At 38.5% G+C, this 25261-nt stretch overlaps 2 protein-coding genes and 2 non-coding genes across 4 annotated transcripts; 3 read left to right on the top strand and 1 right to left on the bottom strand.

Moving 5' to 3' along the window:
- Window positions 1-5602: 5602 nt before the first annotated feature.
- Window positions 5603-7180, top strand: limd1b (LIM domains containing 1b). The gene is made up of 6 exons (XM_062028927.1): window positions 5603-5712; window positions 6180-6247; window positions 6412-6477; window positions 6544-6674; window positions 6788-6839; window positions 6913-7180. The coding sequence occupies exons 1-6, from the start codon at window positions 5682-5684 to the stop codon at window positions 6994-6996; spliced, it is 432 nt and encodes a 143-aa protein (XP_061884911.1). The 5' UTR covers window positions 5603-5681; the 3' UTR covers window positions 6997-7180.
- A 5073-nt stretch (window positions 7181-12253) lies between these two features.
- Window positions 12254-12326, bottom strand: trnak-cuu (transfer RNA lysine (anticodon CUU)). Its single transcript has one exon. It is a non-coding gene; the product is annotated as a tRNA-Lys (tRNA).
- A 3434-nt stretch (window positions 12327-15760) lies between these two features.
- On the top strand, window positions 15761-23279 carry nrm (nurim). The gene is made up of 4 exons (XM_062028926.1): window positions 15761-15938; window positions 18694-18887; window positions 18997-19173; window positions 22396-23279. Exons 1-4 carry the CDS (start codon window positions 15788-15790, stop codon window positions 22684-22686), a joined length of 813 nt encoding a protein of 270 aa, XP_061884910.1. The 5' UTR covers window positions 15761-15787; the 3' UTR covers window positions 22687-23279.
- Window positions 16129-16201, top strand: trnak-cuu (transfer RNA lysine (anticodon CUU)). Its single transcript has one exon. It is a non-coding gene; the product is annotated as a tRNA-Lys (tRNA).
- Window positions 23280-25261: the final 1982 nt, after the last annotated feature.

Below are 25261 nucleotides of genomic sequence, written 5' to 3'. Positions count from 1 at the left end.
ACACACACACACACACACACACACACACACACACACACACACACACACACACACACACACACACACACACACACACACACACACTATTAGTTTGTAGAACCAGTCTGACAGCATGCAGAGTGGGCGTGGCGTTGTGCCTACAAACAAGGGAGCTCAGTGAAGAATTAGCAGCTGTCACAAATCCTTGCTGTCCCATGATAGAGGGAAACGCAGAGGCATGTGCTCATGGGGGAAGCTACTTTGCATGTTTTCATACCATGGATTACAGTTTCATAGCTCACTGCCAAATGTTTCTTCACTGAGCCCTCAGATGGGGGAGATCATTACTAATATTGATCATATCGATATCATGGACAGTGTCAGTAACTCACTAATATCGGCATAATAAGATTCATATTTTTAAGTTGTCTTATCTGTGTGTTGTGTTGTCTTCACTTTGCTACCTTGTTGATACTGTTATATGAATATATATATTCCTATACATTAGAGATGTCCGATAATATCGGGCTGCAGATATTATCGGCCGATAAATACTATAAAATGTAATATCGGAAATCATCGGTATCGGTTTGAAAAAGTAAAATTTATGACTTTTTAAAATGCCGCTGTACGGAGTGGTACACGGACGTAGGGAGAAGTACAGAGCGCCAATAAACCTTAAAGGCACTGCCTTCGCGTGCCGGCCCCGTCACATAATACCTACGACTTTTCACACACACACAAGTGAATGCAAGGCATACTTGGTCAACAGCCATATAGGTCATACTGCTGGTGACCGTATAAACAACTTTAACACTGTTACAAATATGCGCCACACTGTGAACCCACACCAAACAAGAATGACAAACACATTTCGGGAGAACATCCACGCCGTAACACAACATAAACACAACAGAACAAATACCCAGAACCCCTTGCAGCACTAACTCTTCCGGGACGCTACAATATATCGGTATCGGTTGATATCGGAATCGGTAATTAAGAGTTGGACAATATCGGAATATCGGATATCGGCAAAAAAGCCATTATCGGACATCTCTACTATACATGCATTATAATCTATAATATGTATACATAATATGTAAATATTACATATATGTTATATTTTATATTGCTACTACAGTACATTTTTAGTCTACTTTATACCTGCATTATCCATTCCATCCTTTGTAACTGAGCTACTGTGTGGAACAATTTCCTTTGTGGATCATTAAAGGTTGTCTAAGTCTAAGTCTAACAAGGAAATAACCACTGGTGTGCCGTCAGGGCCAGCAAGGCCTTCTCTGCTGGCCTAACATAACCAGAAATCATGATCATAATTAAAGATAAAAGTAATTTTCAATTTACTTTCCCTAAGTATCTAAAATTATTAATATTCTCTTCATGTCATATTATGCTCCTTCCAGCGCTGTTTTTTTTAGGTTAGAGTTTTTATCCAATCAGAATTCAGCTAGCTTATGTTGCCATGCTGTACGAAATCTGCCCCGGGGCCTTCAGAATCAACAATGCGGGCGTCTGTGCGCTGTAAGTGAACGGGCACATACAGATGATAGAAAATTGCAATAGCCAATCAGATCACAAGTTGTTGTCAGTAAGGCCTTCTAGCTGGCCTCACGTTTAACGTGAAATTGACGCGTCGTGTGATTGGATACTCACTGGTTTTAGCCGGCGGCGGTGCTTTGCAAATCAGCAGAGCCGTTAGCAACAATACAATAATAATTCTTCTGTCCCGCGGTTGGAAAACAAAGTTATGTTCAGAACTGGCTATACCATGAATTGATTAACGTGGACCCCGACTTAAACAATTTGAAAAACGTATTCGGGTGCTACCATTTAGTGGTCAATTATACAGAATATGTACTGTACTGTGCAATCTACTAATAAAAGTAGATTGCACGGTTCACTGTGACATTTTTCTACGCCAACTGACGGCGGGGAAGCTTGTAACTCAAATTTTTGCTTGCGACATAAAGCATGACAATTAGCACAGAGACAGCTCTCATCTCAAAGCACTTTAAGTGGGACACTCTCAAGTAGAGGTAACACTGTATTTGGATCGATCCGCCCACCTGTAATTGATACATTGAAAGCACAAGGAGCATAAAAATACAGTACAGTGCTCATAGTGTGTGTAAAATTACACCACCACATGGACTGTTGCCACTCACTCAGCCCAATACCTTACAGGAGACGAGGGGGGGGGGGGGGGGTCCTGAGGGCTCTGTCCCCCCACCAACAGCACCATAATCAGACGACAAGTCTCCTTACCAGCTGTCTGTACAAAATTCAACCCAGCGACAGTCTCACTGAAGGAAACGACAACCTGGCAAAAGCAGGAAATGGAGACTGGTTGTAGTTCCAAGCTTTACTTTGGTAAGAAATACTCAAAATAGTCATATTTTAAATAGTGCATTAAAACGTGTGTTTGTGTGTGTTGCTTGCAGGTCAGTGTGTCAAGTGCAACGAAGCGGTGAATGGTGCTTTCAAAGCCTGCCATACCATGGGACAACTATTCCATGAATCTTGTTTCACCTGCAGTGTTTGTAGTGAGTTATAAATGACACTCACGCTTCATTAAATTCACTAAAATTGTTGCATGTGTCTGTAATTAATGTGTCAAAGCAACTTTTGATGATGTGATTTGTCTTGAAACAACATCAAATCATTTGGATGACTTGTAATTAAGAATATACAAACAAAACCAGTGTAAATCGTAAATAAGAACAGAATACAATGATTTGCAAGTTCTTTTCAACCTATATTCAATTGAATAGACTGCGAAGACAAGATATTTAATGTTCCAACTGGTAAACCTTGTTATTGTTTTCAAATATTAGCTCATTTGGAATTTGATGCCTGCAACATGTTTCAAAAAAGCTGGCACAAATGGCAAAAAAAAGCACTTATTTGGAACATCCCACAGATGAACAGGCTAATTGGGAACAGGTGGGTGCCATGATTGGGTATAAAAGCAGCTTCCATGAAATGTTTAGTCATTCACAAACAAGGATGGGGCGAGGGTCACCACCTTGTGAACAAATGCGTGAGCAAATTGTCGAACAGTTCAAGAAAAACATTTCTCAACGAGCTGTTGCAAGGAATTTAAGGATTTCACCATCTACGGTCCGTAATATTATCAAAAGGTTCAGAGAATCTGGAGAAATCACTGCATGTGAGCAAATCAACATTGAATGCCTGTGACCTTCGATCCCTCAGGCGGTACTGCATCAAAAAGTGACATCAGTGTGTAAAGGATATCTCCACATGGGTTCAGGAACACTTCAGAAAACCACTGTCAGTAACTACAGTTGGTCGGTTCATTTGTAAATGCACGTTAAAACTCTAATATGCAAAGCGAACGCCATTTACAAACAACACCTAGAAATGCCGCCGGCTACGCTGGGCCCGAGCTCATCTAAAATGGACTGATGCAAAGTGTAAAAGTGTTCTGTGGTCTGACGAGTCCACATTTCAAATAGTTTTTGGAAACTGTGGGCGTCGTCTCCTCCGGACCAAAGCATTCGATTCAGAATTGATTCTAAATTCAAACCGATTCTCGCGGTACATTATTACAGATTATTATTACAGATTATGTAAAAAGAGGCGCTGACATGGCCTGAAAAATGTAAAATTGGAATGAATAAGGATTGTAATTCGGATTTGTGAATCGATTTTTTTCAGTACCCCTAATAAACAGTAGTACCTTGGGTTTCATATGGTACGCTTTTCGTGGGATTTGATGCTTGTCAAAAATTTTAGGCAAAAGTTTTCGTATTCCATCTCGGTTATAAAAAAAATGCGCGTAACAAACATGTCCCTTTGCTTGCGTATTACTATGCGCACTCAAAAAGTGCCCAAACAGAAAATACCATTCATAAGTAATGAGTCTGTTATTCTTATCTGTTTGACCATCGGGTCAAAGAAACTGAGTGCCAGCACTTTGATAAAGAAGGTGAAAAAAACTATTGAAGAAAAAACTTAAAAGTACGAAGGTGGCGTTTGTGTTGCTCTCCAACAAGCGTCGTCAATAACGGTAAAAGAGATTTCATTCGTCATTTATATGTGTTTTACATTGTTTTCTGTACATAAAACTATAATTATTCTTTGTAAAATGAGTTTTGTGTTAACGCATTGATTGGATTTACATTATTTCTCATGCGAAAAATTGCTCTGGTTTTACAGTACTAACGAAAAACTAGGTTGTGGTAAAAATAATTAAAAATAATACAATCCAATACAAATAACACAAATAATAATAAAAAAAGAAAAAAAAAGAATGAAAAACAGCAAAATAAAATACAAAATAAATAAATAAAAATAGTTGTTGTCAGGAGTACTCCATGAGCACTCATGAATGTAGTATAATTTGTAAGGATTTATTTGAAGTGGTTATACAACATATAAAAGCAATAATTGGGTATACACATTTGCATTTATTTGGTGTTTTCTTTCATCTAGACCACATCTGGGCAAATTAAGGCCCAGGGGCCACATGCCATTAAGCTTTTCAATCTGGCCCGCCAGACATTCCCAAATAATTTTTTTAGATCTTTACGATCGCAACTGCAGCTGCCATTATGATGTGCAGTGATGTTTTTAAATCACCTTCAGTCTTGAACTATACAAAGTATTTCAATGGTTGGAATCTGCGCTTTTGCATGATATACTAGTTACTATGGTGATCTAATTAGTAACTATGGTCATCTAACTCACAGCAGCTCAGACGAGGCACCAAGCCGTGTGGGTGGGGAGCGTTTCCACAGAGTGTTTCCAGAAATGCGGGTGTCAGGGACAGACGCGGAAGGAGAATTTTACATCAAAGTTCTAAAGCTTAGTGACATATCAGATTGTAGGTGTTTTACCTTTTTTTACCCTTCACATTCATATTTGTTGCATTTTTGTTGCGTTTCGCTTGATCGTAAAATATGTCGATGGAGAGGGGGTGTGACATTCATATGTTGTCAATATTCAGTGTTTTATCGTTCATAGTTAATATTGTAAATCCCACATTCTTTATTTTCATGTACATTATGGGTGTCTCATTCAGTAAAAAAAAATTACAATTCCATTCCGTTTTTTAAGGCGGTCTGTCATAACGTTTTTAGCATTCAATCAGACAATATTGTGAGGTTTTGTATTAGTGCTCCTAAAAATAGATATACCAGCCCCCAGACACATTTTTTTTCTCTAAATTTGGACTTGAGTCAAAATAATTGCCCAGGCCTTATCTACATGGTCAGAATTATACATGCTTTTTAGCTGTCTCTTTTTAGCTCTAAATAAATAAGGTCAACAAAACATTCGCAGTATGACGTCATACACTGTAGTTCTACACCCAGACAACCTACTGCTGCAATAATAAACTGTAGTACTGTATTGTACTGCAAATGGGGGCTTTACCTCATTTTAAGGCCAACGTATGTACAGTATATACTGTAAAAAAGCACGCCTTTTTTCCACCAGTTTTTTTAAACTGTCGTCATCAAATCAAAGCAAGCTTTATTTATAAAGTGCTTTTTCATACATAAAAGTAATGCAACGCAAAGTGCTTTACAAAGTTAAAAACAATACCCCGGTGACCCATATCCCCCATTATCACATACGTACGCACAGACACAGATACCAAACACAAACACACACACACACACAACATACACACACATCTGCAACTATATGGACAAATGATTGCATGGCTGAGTACAGAGGAGACATGTGAGTAAACACTATCACAGGAGCCATCTGCACCAGGAGGTCATCAGACCATGGCCACCAGGACGCTGACACAAAAGCGCCCCCACAAGCGCGGCCGATAACCCCTGAGGCAAATGGCTCATCTGAGGAACGTTGGGAAAAAAATTAAAAATAAATACAAATTTTAAAAAAAAATATATATATATATAAATATATTATATATAAAGTAAATAAATAAATAAATAAATATAACTAAATAAAATATTGCATAACTAATAGGATAAAAAGTAAAATACAAATGGCTTAAATAAAATAATGAATATCAGGTTAAAGCCAAATCAAAAATGTAGGTCTTAAGCCTGCTCTTAAAAACATGAACGTTCCCCGGCAAGCTGTTCCATAGACGGGGAAAGATGCTGTTTTGTCATGTTTTGTCTAATTAAATTAAATTGAAACCTTTCAATTTGTTGTAAATGTATTTGTTTCAGGTAAAAAGCTTCATGGCAAGCCGTTTTATACCCTGGCAGGAAGTATCTACTGTGAGGGCGATTTTTTGGTAAGCATTTTTATTATATCTTCTAAAAGGGACACTGCTATGAAACTTGAGTACGTTTTAGAGTAGTCAGTGCACAGTATAGATTTATCATCCACTGATATTGTATATACACACACATTATATACATATTTGACGGCACTTGAAGGGTATTGTATTACATGCAGTACTCAGGAGTCCATCCACCGCCCCCTGAAGTGTGCAACAGCTGTGGTCGCTCAATCACGGACATGGTGAGTCATCACATGTATATTTGTGTGCGCTGTACGTGTGTGTAAGAGCCGTGTGCGCGTAACTAGGTCCTGCAGGCTCACGGGAAGTCGTACCACTCGGCATGCTTCCGCTGCGCCGTCTGCAGACAGAGCCTGGTGGACCTGCCCTTCGCCGTTGGCAGCGACGGCGAGGTTTACTGTATCGTCGACTACCACAAGTGAGTTTCTGTCCAATTACTGCGTAAACAATGGGCCAAACCCGTTGGTTGGCACAAAAGGTTCAGCCGAATAAGCTACAAGACAGGCTTGACGTGAAAGTTGGTGGTTTCAGGGCGCAGGCTCCCTGCTGTGCATCCTGTAATAAGCCCATACTGCCAACTGAGGTAAGGCCTCCATTATAACAGCTATGTCATTTCATTTCATTATCAACATTGACGTTTGATCGTTGTTTTTCAGGGTAGCACAGAGTCCGTTCGTGTGGTGTCATTTAACAAAAACTACCATGTAGACTGCTACGGATGTGAGGTTGATTTTGTTTGAAGGTTTTAGCATTTTATTGTATACAAATAAATAATATTGTGCCTCATCTCACGATTTTCTTGCCATAAATTCTCTCCGTTGTATCAATTTTTTTTGCTGTTTTTTTTTTTTTTTATGTTTTGTTTATAACCGTCACATGATTACTATTCTTCCCTCACTACATGTGTTGAGGTTATACAGCTTGTCAGACAGCTAACAAACAATCCAAGATGTTCTAAAAAAGTTCCAAAGCAGATGAATCAATTTAGGCTCTTTATTGTTGTTGATCTTCCTTTGTCTTTTTCCTATCTTTACTTTTGTCTTGCACTGGACTTTTATTTGTAAAACTGAAATACACACAATGACAAATGTATAAGCTATGTGATTCAAATAACATACTGAAATGTAATACACAATATGTAAATAGTAGCTTTACACAAATATACAGTACTATCATCAAACAAATACCGCTGAGTGTTGAAACTATTTCGATGGTGGAAATATACGACTGGCAGCCATTTTAAGTCCTCAAAACATCCATTAAAACAGTGCACAAAAATCGTTTTTCAATAAACATTTTAGTATCAAATTTAACCACGTTCCACCTTAATATTGAGTTACATAAACAAGTTGAACAGTTTACTTACAGACTTATCTTTTCCAAGGCTTGTAAGAGCTAACACAACTTGTGACTTCTCAATTGTCTCATGAACTGAACTGACATTGTCAACCCGGGAGTAGCCAAACAAATGAAGCGTAGTATTTTCATATCACCAAAAGGTTTCAGTAAGAGTCTACAATCAAATGGGCATAACAATTACCGTATTTTCCAGACTATAGAGCACACCGCTATTAAAGCCGCACCAACTAAATTTTATGGGAAAAAATCGTTTCCAAACATTAGCCACAGATATATACGTTGCGAAATGAATGTTTACACAGAAAGATTCTGTAAATGTTAGTTTACATACATTAATTGTTTCCATACGGCGCCTGTAAAATGGCAGTAAAACAGCTGATCAAACAAAACAGAAGTCATCGTCATGGACCCACTAGCTGCGGAAGCTAGCTCTCCAATCAGCTAAACAGACTCATTAACTCCACTGTGACATTTTGGTGAATTTACTGAAGAATTTGTAAAACTGAAACAATACAAAAAGAATGCCATTGTAAGTTAATAATACTAACACAGACACTCTTAACGTGTTAGCAGATGAGCTAATGCTAACAACGCTAGCGTCATTACATTCAATAGCACATACAAATATGCATGAAAACACTCCTACAGACATCACACATGAGACAGTTTAGTGAGTATAAACAGTTTTAGATATACTGTAAAGCTTACAAACGTTGCTTAGAGTTATGAATGAAGAATCCATACGAGTAGGTACGCTATGGACGGCTATAAGACTTAACGGCACTCTACTTACAAGGTCACTGCAGCACCTGCAGTGAGCAAACTCGTCCAAAAGATGACGCCATAGCATTAACAATAAAACACCTTCTTAGTGTTTTTGCTTGTTTTTTTTATTTGTATTATGGCTGTCAACAAAGAAAAATCCAAAAATTAGCCGCACCGTTTTATAAGCCGCAGGGTTCAAAGTGTAGGGAAAAAGTTTCGTCTTATAGTCCAGAATTTACGGTAATCACAAAAAAATATTGCATTAATCATGCATGTACAGTAGGGTTGATCATTGTAAAATTTTGAAATTCAGTCTTGCCGAAAATTATGGAAAGTGCCACTCTTCATAACAACTGACTCTGTGGTCAAGGTTGGAATAACCACAAAACATGTTTTAAGATATTTAAAACTCTACTGCCGTTTGGCGACTAAAGTGGAAAGTGCACCCTCCCCACATTTTGTTATGTTATAGCCTTTTTACGAAATGGAATAAATTAATTTTTGTCGTCAAAATTGTACATACAGTACCCCATAATGACAATGTGAAAACTTTTTTCTTTTTTGTGAAAATAAAAAACAAAAATATCACATGTACATACAGTAAGCACACACATTTGCTCAACACTTTGTTGATGATGCAGTCTATTTGAATACAATGCCACCAGCTTGGCACACCTATCTTTGGGTAGTTTCGCCCATTCCTCTTTGCAGCACCAATCATGTTGGATGGGAAGTGTCGGGTTTCATTCAGAATGGGTCTGTACATATGTAAACGTTATTTAAGTATTTTTTTAAATATTTGATACATTTGGAAAATGTTTAAAAAAAATAATTTTCACATTGTCATTTTGGGGTATTGTCTGTAGAATTTTGAGGACAAACATGGATGTATTCCTATTTGGAATACGGCTGTAACATAACAAAATGTGGAAAAAGTGAAGTGCTGTGAATACTTTCCGGATTATTATTTGAACCTTGAAAAATTGCAATGCAAATGTGTTAATAACTATTACTGCCGCGACAACCGTACCCACTGAAAAACCAGCACTTCTTTGTTGGTGAGCAGTTTTTTTCATGTTATGTTACTTTACCTTTATAAACGATTTTACCTTTTTCTTGGCCTGTTTGGTTTTTTCCTTCTTTTATTTATTTTTGTCAAACAATGATGTTATGTTGTCTTGCAACATGGTTTTCCAGTGCTTATTTTCTCAGGGCCTATATATTGAAAATGTTTACATAACTATTTACTACTGCCATATTGCATACCACTCCAGACAGAAGCAGCAGCAGAATTGTGCTACCCAACTATACTTCCTTGGTTAGTCATGATGCTTTTTATTCACCTACCTACTGTTTGGTGGGTTGTTTGTTGTTGTTTTTTTACCTCACATTTATTATTCTAATTATTTGCTGACTATTGTTCCCCAGCTTCTGTTTGTTCAACTGACATGTATTTCTTATATGTTTGTTGTGGTATTAAACCACTTTCAAACATTAGTATTAATTGCAGCGGCGGGCCGTGAGTTTCCCACCTAGGCCTTTGGTGATCTCCGACTTCAATGATTACCTCTCAAAATACAATAATTGATGTCATCACATAATCATTGCTGGAGAAATACTAAACAGGAACACATTTAAAAGTTAAAGTTAAAGTACCAATGATTGTCACACACACACACGTGGTGTGGCGAAATTACTCTCTGCATTTGACCCATCACCCTTGATCACCCCCTGGGAGGTGAAGGGAGCAGTGAGCAGCAGCAGTGAGCAGCAGCAGTGGCCGCGCCCGGGAATCATTTTTGGTGATTTAACCCCCAATTCCAACCCTTGATGCTGAGTGCCAAGCAGGGAGGTAATGGGTCCCATTTTTATAGTCTTTGGTATGACTCGGCCGGGGTTTGAACTCACAACCTACCGATCTCACACCCTACTGGCCATTGAATCACATCAACAGTATACAAAACGAGTTATTTTCTGGCGCATTTAAAAAAAAATTATAACGCATCAGAAATTAAAACATAAACTGTAAATTTATCTGCTTGGCTTATGGAACTTCTGGTCAATAAAGTTTGATTCAAAGTACACATTTCTCAAGAATATATTAACTGCCCTGACCACATGATGGCAACAAATACACATGTAACAAACAAGCATGACACACTTTAACAACAAGAGTTTACAACTTTTAGTTGTAACAGAACAGCGACTGTCAACAACTTTTGATCTGATTGGCTATCGCAACTGTCTCTCAACTCTATGTGTTCTCAAATTCATCCGCTAACGGTCCGAAATGAGTATCCAATCACAGAACGCCTAAATGTCACGTTCAACGTGAGGCCATCTAGAAGGCCTTACTGACAACAACTCGAGATCTGATTGGCTATCGCAACTGTATATCAACTCTATGTCCTTGTTCACTTACAGTGCACAGACGCCGGCATTGTTGATTCTGAAGGCGTCTGGCAGATTTGGTACAGCATGGCAACATAAGCTAGCTGAATTCTGATTGGATACAAACTAAAACTAAAAACAACCGCACTGGAACGAGCATAATATGACATGAAGAGAATATGAATCATTTTGGATATTTAGGGAAGGTAAATGAAAAAATTATTGTATCTTTAATTATGATCATAATTTCTGGTTATTTTAGGCCAGCAGAGAAGGCCTTGATGGCCCTGATGGCACACCACTGATTAATTGCCGTATTTCTTTGTCACACATTACTAAATATATTTATATTTGTATAATTACAATCACATTAACAGGTTATGAATTTCTTAGTTAGATTGTTCCTTAGTACCAAATACCAAATAAGTACTTGTAATTAGAGATGTCCGATAATATCGGCCTGACGATATTATTGGCCGGTAAATTCTTTAAAATGTAATATCGGAAAATATCGGTATCGATTTTTTTTTATCGGTATCTGTTTTTTTCGTTTTTTTTTTTTATTAAATCAACATAAAAAACACAAGATACACTTACAATTAGAGCACCAACCCAAAAAACCTCCCTCCCCCATTTACACTCATTCACACTCATTCGCACAAAAGGGTTGTTTCTTTCTGTTATTAATATTCTGGTTCCTACATTATATATCAATATATAACAATACAGTCTGCAAGGGATACAGTCCGTAAGCACACATGATTGTGCGTGCTGCTGGTCCACTAATAGTACTAACCATTAACAGTTAATTTTACCCATTTTCATTAATTACTAGTTTCTATGTAACTGTTTTTATATTGTTGTACTTTCTTTTTTATTCAAGAAAATGTTTTAAATTTATTTATCTTATTTTATTTTATAAATTTTTTTTAAATACCTTATCTTCACCATACCTGGTTGTCCAAATTAGGCATAATAATGTGTTAATTCCACGACTGTATACATCAGTATCGGTTGATATTGGTATCGGTAATTAAAGAGTTGGACAATATCGGAATATCGGATATCGGCAAAAAGCCATTATCAGACATCCCTACTTGTAATAGCAAGTATATTCTTTGTCTCAATAATTAAGGAGCAAATCTGTAGTGAGTCTAAGAGACTATTTCCTGGGGTGATATGGACCAATCAGCGGCCCTTATTCCAACATTGTCCAACTTTCTAACCCAATCAGATCCGTCTCTGTCCAACTTTCTTTATTATTTAACATTTGGCCATGACCTATCACGGACGACAATCTGCTGCCTCCCAAGAAAGGTGCTTCTTTCCGCTCATCGCCATCAAATTCAAAACATTTTTCAATTTTAACATTGCAACGTACATACATTTAATTGTTTGCAGGTAATAATCGATTCAACGTTCCCTTTTTCCCCGTCTTTAAAAGAATATAGCGGAATGCGGTCACGTTGTGAAAAACAGAAGCGCCCAACGTGGGGCTCGAACCCACGACCCTGAGATTAAGAGTCTCATGCTCTACCGACTGAGCTAGCCGGGCGACGATGTCAACACACGGAAAATTCAGCCATTAAATAGAAAGTTAATACATAGATGTGGCAAGGCAACTTTATTTGTACAGCGCTTTTCATACACAAGGCAGACTCAAAGTGCTTCACAGACAACAAAGTGAAATGAAAGAAAATAAAAGCAAAATTAAAATGCAGACAATAAAAATAAAAACAGTGCGGACGTTAAAAGTTAAAAGATTAAAAGATTTAGCTGAAAGCTAAGGTGAACATAAAAGTCTTCAGTTTATAGTTTTAAAAGTAGTTGGGGAGAGTCTGACATCTTCAGGAAGTTTATTCCAGCTATTTTTTGATGTGGTACAATATTATACTTTACTACGTACTAAAGGAGTCTGTAAAACTGCGTCGCACTCTAAAAAGTTTACGTTAGCTTCTAGACAATTTTGTGTAGCCGTACCTTGGCAGAAATACAAAGAGGATGTGGTTGGAATCCCGCACACGGCTGTGTAATTACTAACGTATCTTTACTGCTAATAGTGTAACTTTACTTTAGTCCATCGTACTGAAACTGAAATTGACCACTAAATGGTAACACCCGAATAAGTTTTCAACCTATTTAAGTCGGGGTCCACGTAAATCATTTCATGGTAAGAAAAAATACTGCCCTGTGTGAGGCTCGAACTCACGACCTTCAGATTATGAGACTGCTGCCTACTGCGCCAAACAAGCAAGTGCCCCTGGCTGCAGCCCGCAGATCGAGGAGGGGCTTATTTTCCCTCAATATTTTTTTTCATGGTAAAAAAACACATTTGACAAGTTAAAAGTAGGAATGTGTAAGTCTATAAAATACATGAACCTTTTTCCATATTAAGTCATTGTGCTGTGCCGGATCTCCGCCACCAGATGGAGCCCGCGGGCTCAACGTTGAGACCCGCCCACATTGAGGGAAAATAAGCCCCTCCTCGATCTGCGGGCTGCAGCCAGGGGTTACTCACGAGGCCTGATCCAGCTCGACACGTCATATAACGTCGCCCGCGAAAGCCTGGGAATAATGTGGATACTTCATCTTTGTTATGTTTTGTTTCCGTCTTGAAAAAAAATGTAATACAGGAAATGTCATATGTTTTAAACTTTGATATTATCTGCTCATGCAACAAATATTCAATTATTAATGGTGTGAGTCTTTGGGCATCTTGCCATTCGATTCCGATTCTTGGGGGTGAGGATTTGATTCATAATCAATACTCGATTCAACAAAATTTTCGATTCAAACTGATTTTTGCAATGTATTATTTGGTATAATAATAATAATAACACCTTAACAAAACAGCTTACAGGTTGAAAAACCTCTTTTTGGTTGCTGACCTATGACATATATACGCGCACCAAGTAAGTAAAATGTTTTTTTTAATAATTTGTCCAAAAAATAAAATAATGTAAATTTAAAAATAAAAAAAAATCGATTTTTTTATTTTTATTATTATTATTATTATTATATTTATTTATTGATTTGATAGGGAAATCATAATACAGGTACGCCCCCCCCCCCCCCAAAAAAAAAAAATTACAGAAAAATAATATAAGTAAGATAATAACACCCCCTCCCACCCCCTGTCCTACATTTCAGTCACAGTGGGTAGCAATGTACTGCCTTCCTCTTCACCACAAGCAGATAGAGAATCACAATAACTGACTAGAAGGGGGGGCAAAAAAAAGGTAACAGCAAAAATAAAAATCACAACCATACAGAGAAGGGTCACTAAATAAAAAACAACAACAAAGAAAAAAGTTCATTGTCAACAGTGAGTGTCACATTTATCATATGGTGTCTTTAATTTATCTATGTAACTAATGATTTGTAAAAATAATTAATCAATTTGCAATCGAGATGAATAAGAATCGCGATTCATATGTAATAAATAAAAAAAATATTTGCACTCCTAATTATTATATACTGTATTATAGTTTGTGAAAATAATAATACTTAAATATCTGCTTGTCACCTTGACTTACGATTTCAAAGCAAGTTATCCACCAATTTGTACGTACACAAATCAAATAACCAAATGCATAGGCAATTGTGCAATAATATAATGAGGCGATTATACTTCTATATTCTTACATTCACTGTTACAAGCGGCCCTCTGAGGGCAGCCATGACTGCGATGTGGCCCTCGATGAAAACAAGCTCGAAACCCCTGTACTATGGCCGCTTGGTATCAACTAGTATTATATATAGTGTAAAATATATGTATCTGTAGTGTGAAATATACATAATCGTGATTTATTTCACCTTGCATGCAGCTCTGTACAAATATAGTGTAAGTATATTTACTTATACCTTTCATAAATATGTCCCTTTTTCTTGAAGACATATTATCTTGTGTTTTTTTATTTTTTACATTTTCTATTTAGAAACTCAAAAATATATTTTAGCCCTCAAACCCTGTACTGCAAAGTCTCGGCCGTTGGTTCGACCCCCACGATGGGCCTATATTTTTTCCACAACCTTACCATTATACCACTGTAAATAAATATGCTAGAAAAGTGTCATTGGCCAAATGTTAAATATTTTGAAGAAGGTTGGACAGACTGAGGCGAATCTGATTGGGCTATAAAGTTTGAGAATGTAATAAAATATGAAAAACATATATATAAACATATTTTGCGTTTTAGTCGACACAAATATTATAAAAATACGGATGCGGTAGAAAATGGATGGATGGTTTACTATGTGCCAAACGAGTCTGAACGACTGTTATCGTCCAAGCAGCAGTGGATAGCTTTACCTTGACAGTGATGTCTCTCCCGTGATGTTGTGGTGAATGAATGAATGAAAATGACAAAAAGCGAATACAATCTCTTTTTAAGTTAAGGTTCTTTTTAAAGGAGTCTCGGCAATTAACCACACTTTCTAGTTATCCACCAATCACAACAGGCCAGGGTGCAATCAAACCAAAGACTATAAAAATGGGACCCATTACCTCCCTGCTTGGCACTCAGCATCAAGGGTATGAATTGGGGGTTAAATCACCAAAATTATTCCCGAGCACAGCCACCGCTGCTGCTCCTCTCACCTCCCAAGGGGGTGGTACAAGGGGATGGGTCAAATGCAGAGATGATTTTACCACACCTAGTGTGTGTCTGACTATCATTGGTACTTTAACTTTTTTATTTAATATCAACATGTACAATCCCCCGGGAAGAGCTGGACGACGTGGCTGGGGAGAGGAAAATCTGGGCTTCCCTGCTTAGGCTGCTGTCCCCGCGACCCGACCTCGGATAAGCGGAAGAAGATGGATGGATGTACAACAGAACCAAATCCTTATAGTTTAGGCACTTACGTGTGTAAGGTTTTGTTTGAAAACGTCATAGAAGCAGATATTTGATGTAACGGCTGGCAGCGGCGCCCTGTGTCGCCATTTGTAACTACAGCGATATTCAGTACCGGAAGAGACCACTTTGAAGTTGAAGCAAAACGTCAGATTGAAAAATGGCGTCAGTCACGGTTCGGGGCGGTTGTCTCTGCACCGCCGCACTGCTTAACTTTGCATTTGTGTTCATATCCGGCGCGGATTTCATTCGCTTTTTATCATTTCGAGTCATTTACCACAACATCACGGGAGAGACGTCACTTTGTCAAGGTAAAGCCACAGCTAACTGCTACTTGGAAGCTGACGTAAACTTTTTTAGAGTGCGACACAGTCATTCAGACTCGTTTGGCACGTAGTAGACTGTATTTCTATGACATTTGTGTCATAAACATTTAAACTTTTAATATATTATGTAGTAGAATGTTGTATATCATGGCAACTGTCTACCACGGTCAGCACAGCCCGGCTAGCTCAGTCGGTAGAGCATGAGACTCTTAATCTCAGGGTCGTGGGTTCGAGCCCCACGTTGGGCGCACTTCTTTTTCTCTTTTTCTTTAAAATAGAATTTACCGCATACCACTACGCTCTTTTACAGATGGGAAAGTAAGAAAAGCTGAGTGATACTCAACCCTCTTTTTTTCAAGTACATGTTGTATTTACGTTACGTTAAATGCTTTGCTTTATGGCGACGAGCTGAAAAGAAGCGCCTTTTTTGGGAAGCAGTAGAATGTCGTCATCATCCGTGATTGGGCAAATGTTGAAATATGCTAATAAAGCCGGAAGTAGCCGTGCGCTCTGTCATTGGCTGAATGTTGAATATTTTGAAAGTTGGACAAAGACGGATCTGATTGGGTTGGAAAGTTAGGGAATGTTAGTAAAAAGGACGCTGATTGGTGACATCACCCGAATGTTGAAAATGTTGACAATTTAAATGACGACGTTGCCAATTACGATCTATAACAAGATTGCCCCCCACTGAGCAGATTCAAACCTCTTTTGTTCCAAATTATTTCTCATAATGAATCGGGGCCATTTTGAAATGAAATTATCTGATAAAGAAAGGGAAAAATAATCAAAATGTTATTTCGCACTATTTTTTTTGGTCAGTTTTCTTCCATATTTTTCATCTGATTCAAACCCTTTAAATGTCAAAATGTTTGGATCATGCATGACATGAGTGCTGACATGTTTTTTTAATTTTCCAAAAATTCCCACTTTTCCAGGAATTCCAAATTTTTTCGGTACATTCTTTTGCCTTTCGAAATTAACGGGGAATTTTTCAAACTTCTACACCGCCCACATTTCTCAACACATTCCAAAATCAAAAATGCTCCTTGTTAATGTTTGTCAATTTCTATCAAGCTAACGTTAGCCTGCTAAGACCAGCCTGCTATCTTTTGCAGGTATGCACTTCAAATTCAGCTATTTTGGCACTTTCCGCATGTTAACTGTTAGCGTGCTAGAATTAGTTTTGCAACACCTCCGAGACATATATCTTGGTACTTGATGCATGCTTGCTGTTAGAATGGCAAGGTTTGCATGCTAGCTTTTGTAGCTCATTTTGCAGGTACCAATCTAATAGTCATATTTTTGTTACATGACGCTGTCTAGCTAGCACGCTAACTGTTAGCATTTCAGTTCACCTTTGGCTTTTCAGCATTTACATGCATTTTCTGCTCCAAAATATTTTTTTTTAGAGATGTCCGATAAATGCTTTTAAATGTAATATCGGAAATTATCGGTATCGGTTTCAACCTCCCGATTTTCCCGGGAGACTCCCGAATTTCAGTGCCCCCCCCCGAAAATCTTGCGGGGCAACCATTCTTCCGATTTCCACCAACATTATTGGGGGCGTGCCTTAAAGGCACTGCCTTTAGCGTCCTCTACAATCTGTCGTCGCGTCCGCTTTTCCTCCATACAAACAGTGTGCCGGCCCAGTCACATAATATATGCGGCTTGTACACACACATAAGTGAATGCAAGGCATACTTGATGAACAGCCATAAAGGGCACACTGAGGGTAGCCGTATAAACAACTTTAACACTGTTACAAATATGCGCCACACTGTGAACACATTTCGGGAGAACATCCGCACCGTAACACAACATAAACACAACAGAACAAATACCCAGAACCCCTTGCAGCACTAACTCTTCCGGGACGCTACAATATACACCCCCGCTACCACCAAACCCCGCCCACCTCAACCCCCCCCCCCCCCCCAAAAGTGCACATGTCCATCACAAGCGCTCCAGAGAGTGATGGCTCTTGCTCCCAGAAAATTGGAATCCTACAGGAATGCAGGTTTGGAGTTTAAGAGGAAGTGTAAAGACATTAGCAACATCTGGTAGGAAGCCCTCACAAGTAGGAGTAGAGGATAGGTGTTGGAGGTCACCCGACTCAAACCGATCACAGGAAATAGGTTGACTGGCCAAACAACAAGCTGGGCTTTTGTCCAGATTGGTCGGCTCCAAGGCTAGAGTTACGGAGAGTGGGGGTCTTTGTGTAAAAAGGTGTTTAAGGACAGTTGTCCGAGAGGATATCAGAAGAGAGATCCGGCCCATACTGCTTCTCCTGGAGCTGCAGTTCCAGTCTGAGACGCGCTGAAACAAATAAAGCTTTTTGTTCGACGATTCCTCATTGGCGTCTTCTTGGCTCATCCCACGACCAACAAATATACAACAGTAGCTAATTTTGCAGGTATACACCTAATAGTCATATTTTTTGGATAACTGATGCTATCTAGCTAGCGTGCTAACTGCTTCAGTTCGGCTTTGCTTTTCCGCTTTCACACGTAATTTCTACCTGAATTTATTTTTCTAGTTTAAAGCCACCTTATGTGTTCTGTATGTCATGCTCCCAGTGTTAAAGATAGCATCAGTGGCCGACCTGTGCGAGAGTAATAATTTGTCGAGTGTTCAGCCACAGTAAATTGTAGCTTTTTATGCATCCAACAACTTAATAATAACAAGACATGTGAGTACTTGTGTAAGATAATTTTCTCTGTTAATTCTCCACCTTAAGACTCCATATCATGGTCAGCGGCCCTGCAGGACAGCTCTGTTCTTAGGTCTCTGCTTGTGGATGTTGCTCTGCTGGCCCTCTTCACCCTGCAACATAGTCTGCTGGCATGGACTCCAGTCAAACAGGCCTGCCAGTCGGTCCTTGGGTCCCTGAACAGGATGGCATACTGCTTCACCACTGCGCTGGCTCTGCAGGTACAGCTATGATATTTACGAATGCCATGTTCTGAAGTGCGAATAGAGCATGTTTTGTTTAATGAATGGAAACATATAAAATATTTATTTATCTACTTTCTGTCGACAGATCCTAATGAATTACTGGCAGCCTGTAACTGGCGCCCCCTGTCTGTGGTCTGTGCGTCATGCGCCATGGAGCGTCTGGTTCCCTCTGCTCTGCTTTGTGGCGCACTTCTTCTGCTGGGCCATCATCTGCAGCATCCTCCTGATGTTTGACTACGCAGAACTGCTCGGCATCAAACAGGTGAGCCTGTCTTACTAATTAAATATATTACAATTCATCTCTACAGTACTTTAAATACAGTGAGGAGTTACTGCATACTTGCCAACCCTCCCGATTTTCCCGGGAGACTCCCGAATTTCAGTGCCCCTCCCGAAAATCTCCCAAGGCAACCATTCTCCCGAATTTCTCTCGATTTCCACCCGGACAACAATATCGGGGGCGTGCCTTAAAGGCACTGCCTTTAGCGTCCTCTACAACCTGTCGTCACGTCCGCTTTTCCTCAATACAAACAGCGTGCCGGCCCAGTCACATAATATATGCGGCTTGTACACACACATAAGTGAATGCAAGGCATACTTGATCATCAGCCATACAGGTCACACTGAAGGTGGCCGTATAAACAACTTTAACACTGTTACAAATATGCGCCACACTGTGAACCCACACCAAACAAGAATGACAAACACATTTCGGGAGAACATCCGCACCGTAACACAACATAAACACAACAGAACAAATACCCAGAACCCCTTGCAGCACTAACTCTTCCAGGACGCTACAATATAAACCCACCCCCCCCCAACCGTGCCGCCCCCCATCTCTCGAATTCGGAAGTCTCAAGGTTTGCAAGTATGAGTTACTGAGTGCAAATATACCTCATAGGTCTGCTAAAATGTCAAAAGTAGTGCATGTAAAGTGTTGCATGAATCAGCATGAAACGATCTCAAATCACACTGCGAAACTGTTCATGATGAGGATATTCTGCGTGATCTTGTTTATATTCAATTACTAAATGGATTTGTCATTAATTTGACACAACACGGGAACCCGCTAGCAATTAGCGCAATAGTTGCCAGCTCCATAAGCCGCTAGCAAGCTAATAGCAGCGCTGTACTGTGTTCTTTGAATATCTTAGTATGGCACAATAACAAACTACCTTTAGAACCAGTTTGATTTAAACCATAATTTTATACAAGATAGAGAAGTAGGTGGTCCCCGTTCAGTTTGGGGTTCCTCGGCCTGGAAGACGTTCGAGACCCCTATACTAGAGTGCTCCTGTTGCGTTCACACGTCACACTGGGGCTCGCCTGCAGTCGCCGCATCCCGGGATCCAGACATATACCACAAAGCGACAGGTTTCTGACATTTTTTGCTAAAAGATTTACCGTCTCGTTTGTCCGATATCGAAAGGTCCACACAACAGTCATCCATTTGCCCGTGCACAGAAAGGTGTGAGCGTTGGCGATCCAGTCGGTGTCCTTCTTTTGTTGAACAGCCGCCATCTTGCCAAAGTCAGTTGCTAATTGGAGCACTAACCATTTGATACACTGCTGGTTTTGCAAGTTTTCCCACTGCTCCCCTCACCTCCCAGGGGGGGATCAAGGGTGATGGGTCAAATGCAGAGAATAATTTTGCCACACCTAGTGTGTGTGTGACAATCATGGGTACTTTAACTTTAACTTTACATTCACTCAACACAGGCGTCATAACGTCATCGAAGCTCACCTCGATGCATTCACATGTAGCGCCGACATCTGGCAACCGGGATGAGGTGAAGGAAGAGAGGGACAGATATGATACATCTACCGTATTTTCTGGACCATAGGGCGCACCGGATTATAAGGCGCACTGCCGATGAGCGGGTCTAGTCAGGTCTATTTTCATACAAAAGGCGCACTGGCTTATATGGCGCATTAAAGGGGTCATATTTTTTATTTTTTTCTAAATGTAAAACACTTCCTTGTTGTCTACATAACATGTAATGGTGGTTCTTTGGTCAAAATATTGCATAGATTATGTTTTACAGATCATCTTCAAGCCGCTTTCTGACAGTTGCTTCCGGATGCGCCGTTTTGTGGGCGGTCTTATTTACGTGGCTCACCTTCGACAGCGTCTTCTCCCCGTCATCTTTGTTGTAGCGGTGTAGCGTGCAAGGACGGGAGTGGAAGAAGTGTCAAAAGATGGAGCTAACTGTTTTAATGACATTCAGACTTTACTTCAATCAATAACGGAGCAGCATCTCCTCATCCGTGGCTCACTAGTGCAATAATAACATCGGAAATATGTCCCGTGAAAAACCGTCCGACCGGAACTCTCTAATGACTAAAGTTCCTTGGGTGAATAATGTAAACTCACAACGCCGGTATGTTTTAGCGCTTTCATGGCGAGTTTACTGACAGATATAAGTAAGAACTTTACACTACTTTATATTAGAAATGGCAACAGCTGAGGATGAATGTCCCATAACAAGAAGATAGAGAAAAAGAAGAATTATTAGGACTTATGCAGATCCTAAATACACATCAGCAGGTACCAGAAGGTAAGAAAAGTTGCTTTTGCGTAATATTGAGAAACAAAACGCCAGATAATATGTTTTCCTTATACACACACCATAATAATGCTCGTATGTTGAAGCACAGTACAATCCATCAAGCGGTGCGGCTTCATAGCTTACCAAAGTCGTACTAAAACATTTTCATAGATTTTTGAGCGTCGTGTGTAATGTTCTATATTTTCAATGGAACATATAACATTTTGGTGTTGTTAACTTGAGTCATATTGCAGTCTACACGTATCTCTTATGTGTGACTGCCATCATATTGCAGTCTACACGTATCTCTTATGTGTGACTGCCATCTACTGGTCACACTTATAATTTCACCATGTACCAAATAAAATAGCTTCAAGGTCGGTAAGCACAACCAAAATGATTCCGTACCGGGTTATAAGGCGCACTGTCCAGTTTTGAGAAAATGAAAGGATTTTAACTGCGTCTTATGGTCCGAAAAATACAGTAGTATAATTATTATCATAATAAAGATGTATTTTTTTATGATTACTGTTATCATCCACTCTAAAAAACATGTAGTGGCTGTTTGACAAAAGTCTAAACCACCACTTGGACCGACACTTTTGTTCAGGTTGTGACAAACAATGATCCAGAGGAACAATTTGTCAGTTAGGGACATGTAAGACAGGCACCACTGAGGCCAGAGATGAAGTGGCAGGGAATGGAAACACACAGGAAGTGGAAACAAAATAAAAGAGGGCTGGAACGGAAATAACACCAAGTGTAGGAGGATAGTCCAAAAACTGTCATGGAGGGTCATAACAAACAGTTTAAGAAACCTGTAAATCCTGTTTTGTTATGGGATCAACTATTTATTTCACAAGTTTGTTGACTGATTGAATAGAAAAAAAGGATGATTTTGTACGTAACTTAATGTTGCTATTCCTCTTTAGGTGTATTACCAGTGTTTGGATCTGGGGGACCCCCTGTCCCATAAGTCGTCCGGTGAACAACGCTTCCTGTCTCACTTCCGCGTCCCGGTGTGCCTGGAGCTTGGCGTGGTCCTGTGGCTCCTGCCGGCTTTATCCCTGGACAGGCTGCTGCTGGCATTAACCATGTCAGCCTACCTGGCGCTGGCACACTCGCTGGACAAACAGGATTTAGCCTTCCTCTGCGACCGGCTTAGCAGCAAGGTGCAGCTCTTTAACGAGCCGTACCGGGACACTCCGCTCAAGGAGGAGTGAAAGTAGTCCTGCTACGCCCATTTGTTCCATAACAAAGCACTATTTGTCATTTCTGATACAGCAGATGTTTTTGTGCCTTTGTGCTATTAATAGTTTTGTAAAATTAGACTTTAACAATGTTTTTAAATGGCGATTGGATATTAAAGGCGATTGTTGTTTTTAATGCAAGGGTGTCCAAACCTTTTTCAATTAGGGCTGCGCATTGTGGTATCTTTTTTGTTTTCTTTATTATTTTCTTTTAATTAAAAATTTTTTTTTTAAGTATTATATTTTTTTCTTTCTTTTTTCTTTTATTATTATTTTTTCCTTTTAATTTTTAAATTATTAGGATTTTTTTAATTTTATTTTTAGTTTCAGAAACTCTTTGTTATCAGCCATTCTCCTTCTGTCACCGGACAAAGTCAATGTAAAAGCAGTGTTTAGTTTCGGTTTTGATTTTGGGTATGTCGACAACCGGTTATGTCTCTTTGGCGTCGACATAAACAAGCTTTATTATATTCACATTGAAATATTGTCTTAATAATTACACCCCTATTCAATTGTATGTTAATGAGCTCTCTTGTTTTAATAGCTTGTTTACAATAACAACAGCCTTATGTTAATTCCTAAAACTATAATTAACAGAACTTTGCTGTTTTTTATGTTTTTTTTATATATATTGTTATATGGAGCTATCTTGCTAGCATGCTGACTATTACATAAGTTATGGATGCATATATATATATATATATATATATATATATATATATATATATATATATATATATATATATATATATATATATATATATATATATATATATATATATATATGTATGTATGTATGTATGTATGTATGTATATATATATACATATATATATATATATATATATATATATATATATATATATATATATATATATATATATATATATATATATATATATATATATATATATATATATATATATATATATACATACATACATACATATATATATATATATATATATATATATATATATATATATATATATATATATATATATATATATATATATATATATATATATAATATGCTGAATGTTACTGTAACAAGTATTTTACAGTATGTGTTAGCATGTTAGCATTTTAACCAAAAGTCATGAATATTGTTACTCTTTAATATATATAATATATGTTTTACCATGAATTGATTAACATGGACCCTGACTTAAACAAGTTGAAAAACTTACTGGGGTGTTACCATTTAGTGGTCAATTGTATGGAATATGTACTGTACTGTGCAATCTACTAATACAAGTTTCAAGCAATCAGTATGGTGGAAAAATGCTTAATTTTCCAGAATGTTTTTGCTTTAACCAAGTATTCAAAATGGAGCGAGTTTAGGTTTAATCCTAGTTTTGTAGGCGCAACACTAAAGTCATGGATATTGTTACACTGCACTATCTTGCTAGCATGCTAACTGTTAGCATGTATGCTACGGGTGTGCATTTTAGCATTTTATCTAATTTTGTAGTTATGAAACTACCCCGCGACAGAAAATGGATGGAAACTAAAAGTTAAGGATTGTTGTTAGATTACGCTATCTTGCTAGCATGCTGACTACTACGTAGCTTCTATGCTATGTGTTAGCATGCTAGCATTTTATCCATTTTCAATAGGTATAAAACCAAAAGTTATGAAAGGTGGTACATTCAAACTATGCAAAATGGTGGAAAATTACTTCATTTTCCAAATGTTTCTCTTTAATAAGGTATTCAGATGGAGGGAGTTTGGGTTTGATTCCTAATTCTGTAGGTGTAAAATGAAAAGTTATAGGTATTGTTGTCGTTACACAGCGCTATCTTGCTGGCATGCTGACTATTAGCATGTATGCTATGTGTTAGCATTTTAACCATTTTAGTAGGTATAAAACAAAATCATGGATAACATTAATTCCAAATAACGGAAAATAGTGAAAAAACAATTAATTTGCCAGAACATTTGACCTTCAAGGTACTCAAAGCGCTTTGACAGTATTTCCACATTCACCCATTCACACACACATTCACACACTGATGGCGGGAGCTGCCATGCAAGGCGCTAACCAGCACCCATCAGGAGAAAGGGTGAAGTGTCTTGCCCAAGGACACAACGGACGTGACTAGGATGGTAGAAGGTGGGGATTGAACCCCAGTAACCAGCAACCCTCCGATTGCTGGCACGGCCACTCTGCCAACTTCGCCACGCCGTCCCTTATCAAGTATTCAAAATGGAGTGAGTTTGCTTTTAATGAAACTTTTAGCATTTAGGCCAAAACATTTGTTAAATATGACAAATGCTTCCTGTTACTTGTCTATAAGGGTTTTCTCTGAATTACAATGAATTTGATTCCACTTCCTGTAATTCCAATTCAACATCCTGTGGGCTGGAGGCAGTTTTAAAATTCCAAATTGTCAAACAGTTTAAGAACAACATTTCTCAACGAGCTATTGAAAGGAATTTAGGGATTTCACCATCTAAGGTCTGGAATATCAAAAGGTTCAGAGAATCTGGAGAAATCACTGCACGTAACATTGAATGCCCGTGACCTTGGATCCCTCAGGCGCTACT

The sequence above is a fragment of the Entelurus aequoreus genome, linkage group LG20 (assembly GCF_033978785.1).
Source record: "Entelurus aequoreus isolate RoL-2023_Sb linkage group LG20, RoL_Eaeq_v1.1, whole genome shotgun sequence".
In the NCBI taxonomy this organism is placed as follows: domain Eukaryota; kingdom Metazoa; phylum Chordata; class Actinopteri; order Syngnathiformes; family Syngnathidae; genus Entelurus; species Entelurus aequoreus.
The sequence above is the reverse complement of the archived record's forward strand: the minus strand, read 5'-3'. Positions and strand labels throughout refer to the sequence as shown.

Coding starts and splice junctions, on each gene's coding strand:
- nrm (XM_062028926.1), top strand. CDS start 15,788: ATGGCGTCAGTCACGGTTCGGGGCGGTTGTCTCTGCACCGCCGCACTG. Junction 18,888..18,996: donor CCACTGCGCTGGCTCTGCAG/GTACAGCTATGA, acceptor TTCTGTCGACAG/ATCCTAATGAATTACTGGCA. Junction 19,174..22,395: donor AACTGCTCGGCATCAAACAG/GTGAGCCTGTCT, acceptor ATTCCTCTTTAG/GTGTATTACCAGTGTTTGGA.
- limd1b (XM_062028927.1), top strand. CDS start 5,682: ATGATTGCATGGCTGAGTACAGAGGAGACAT. Junction 6,675..6,787: donor TGTATCGTCGACTACCACAA/GTGAGTTTCTGT, acceptor TGGTGGTTTCAG/GGCGCAGGCTCCCTGCTGTG. Junction 6,840..6,912: donor AGCCCATACTGCCAACTGAG/GTAAGGCCTCCA, acceptor GTTGTTTTTCAG/GGTAGCACAGAGTCCGTTCG.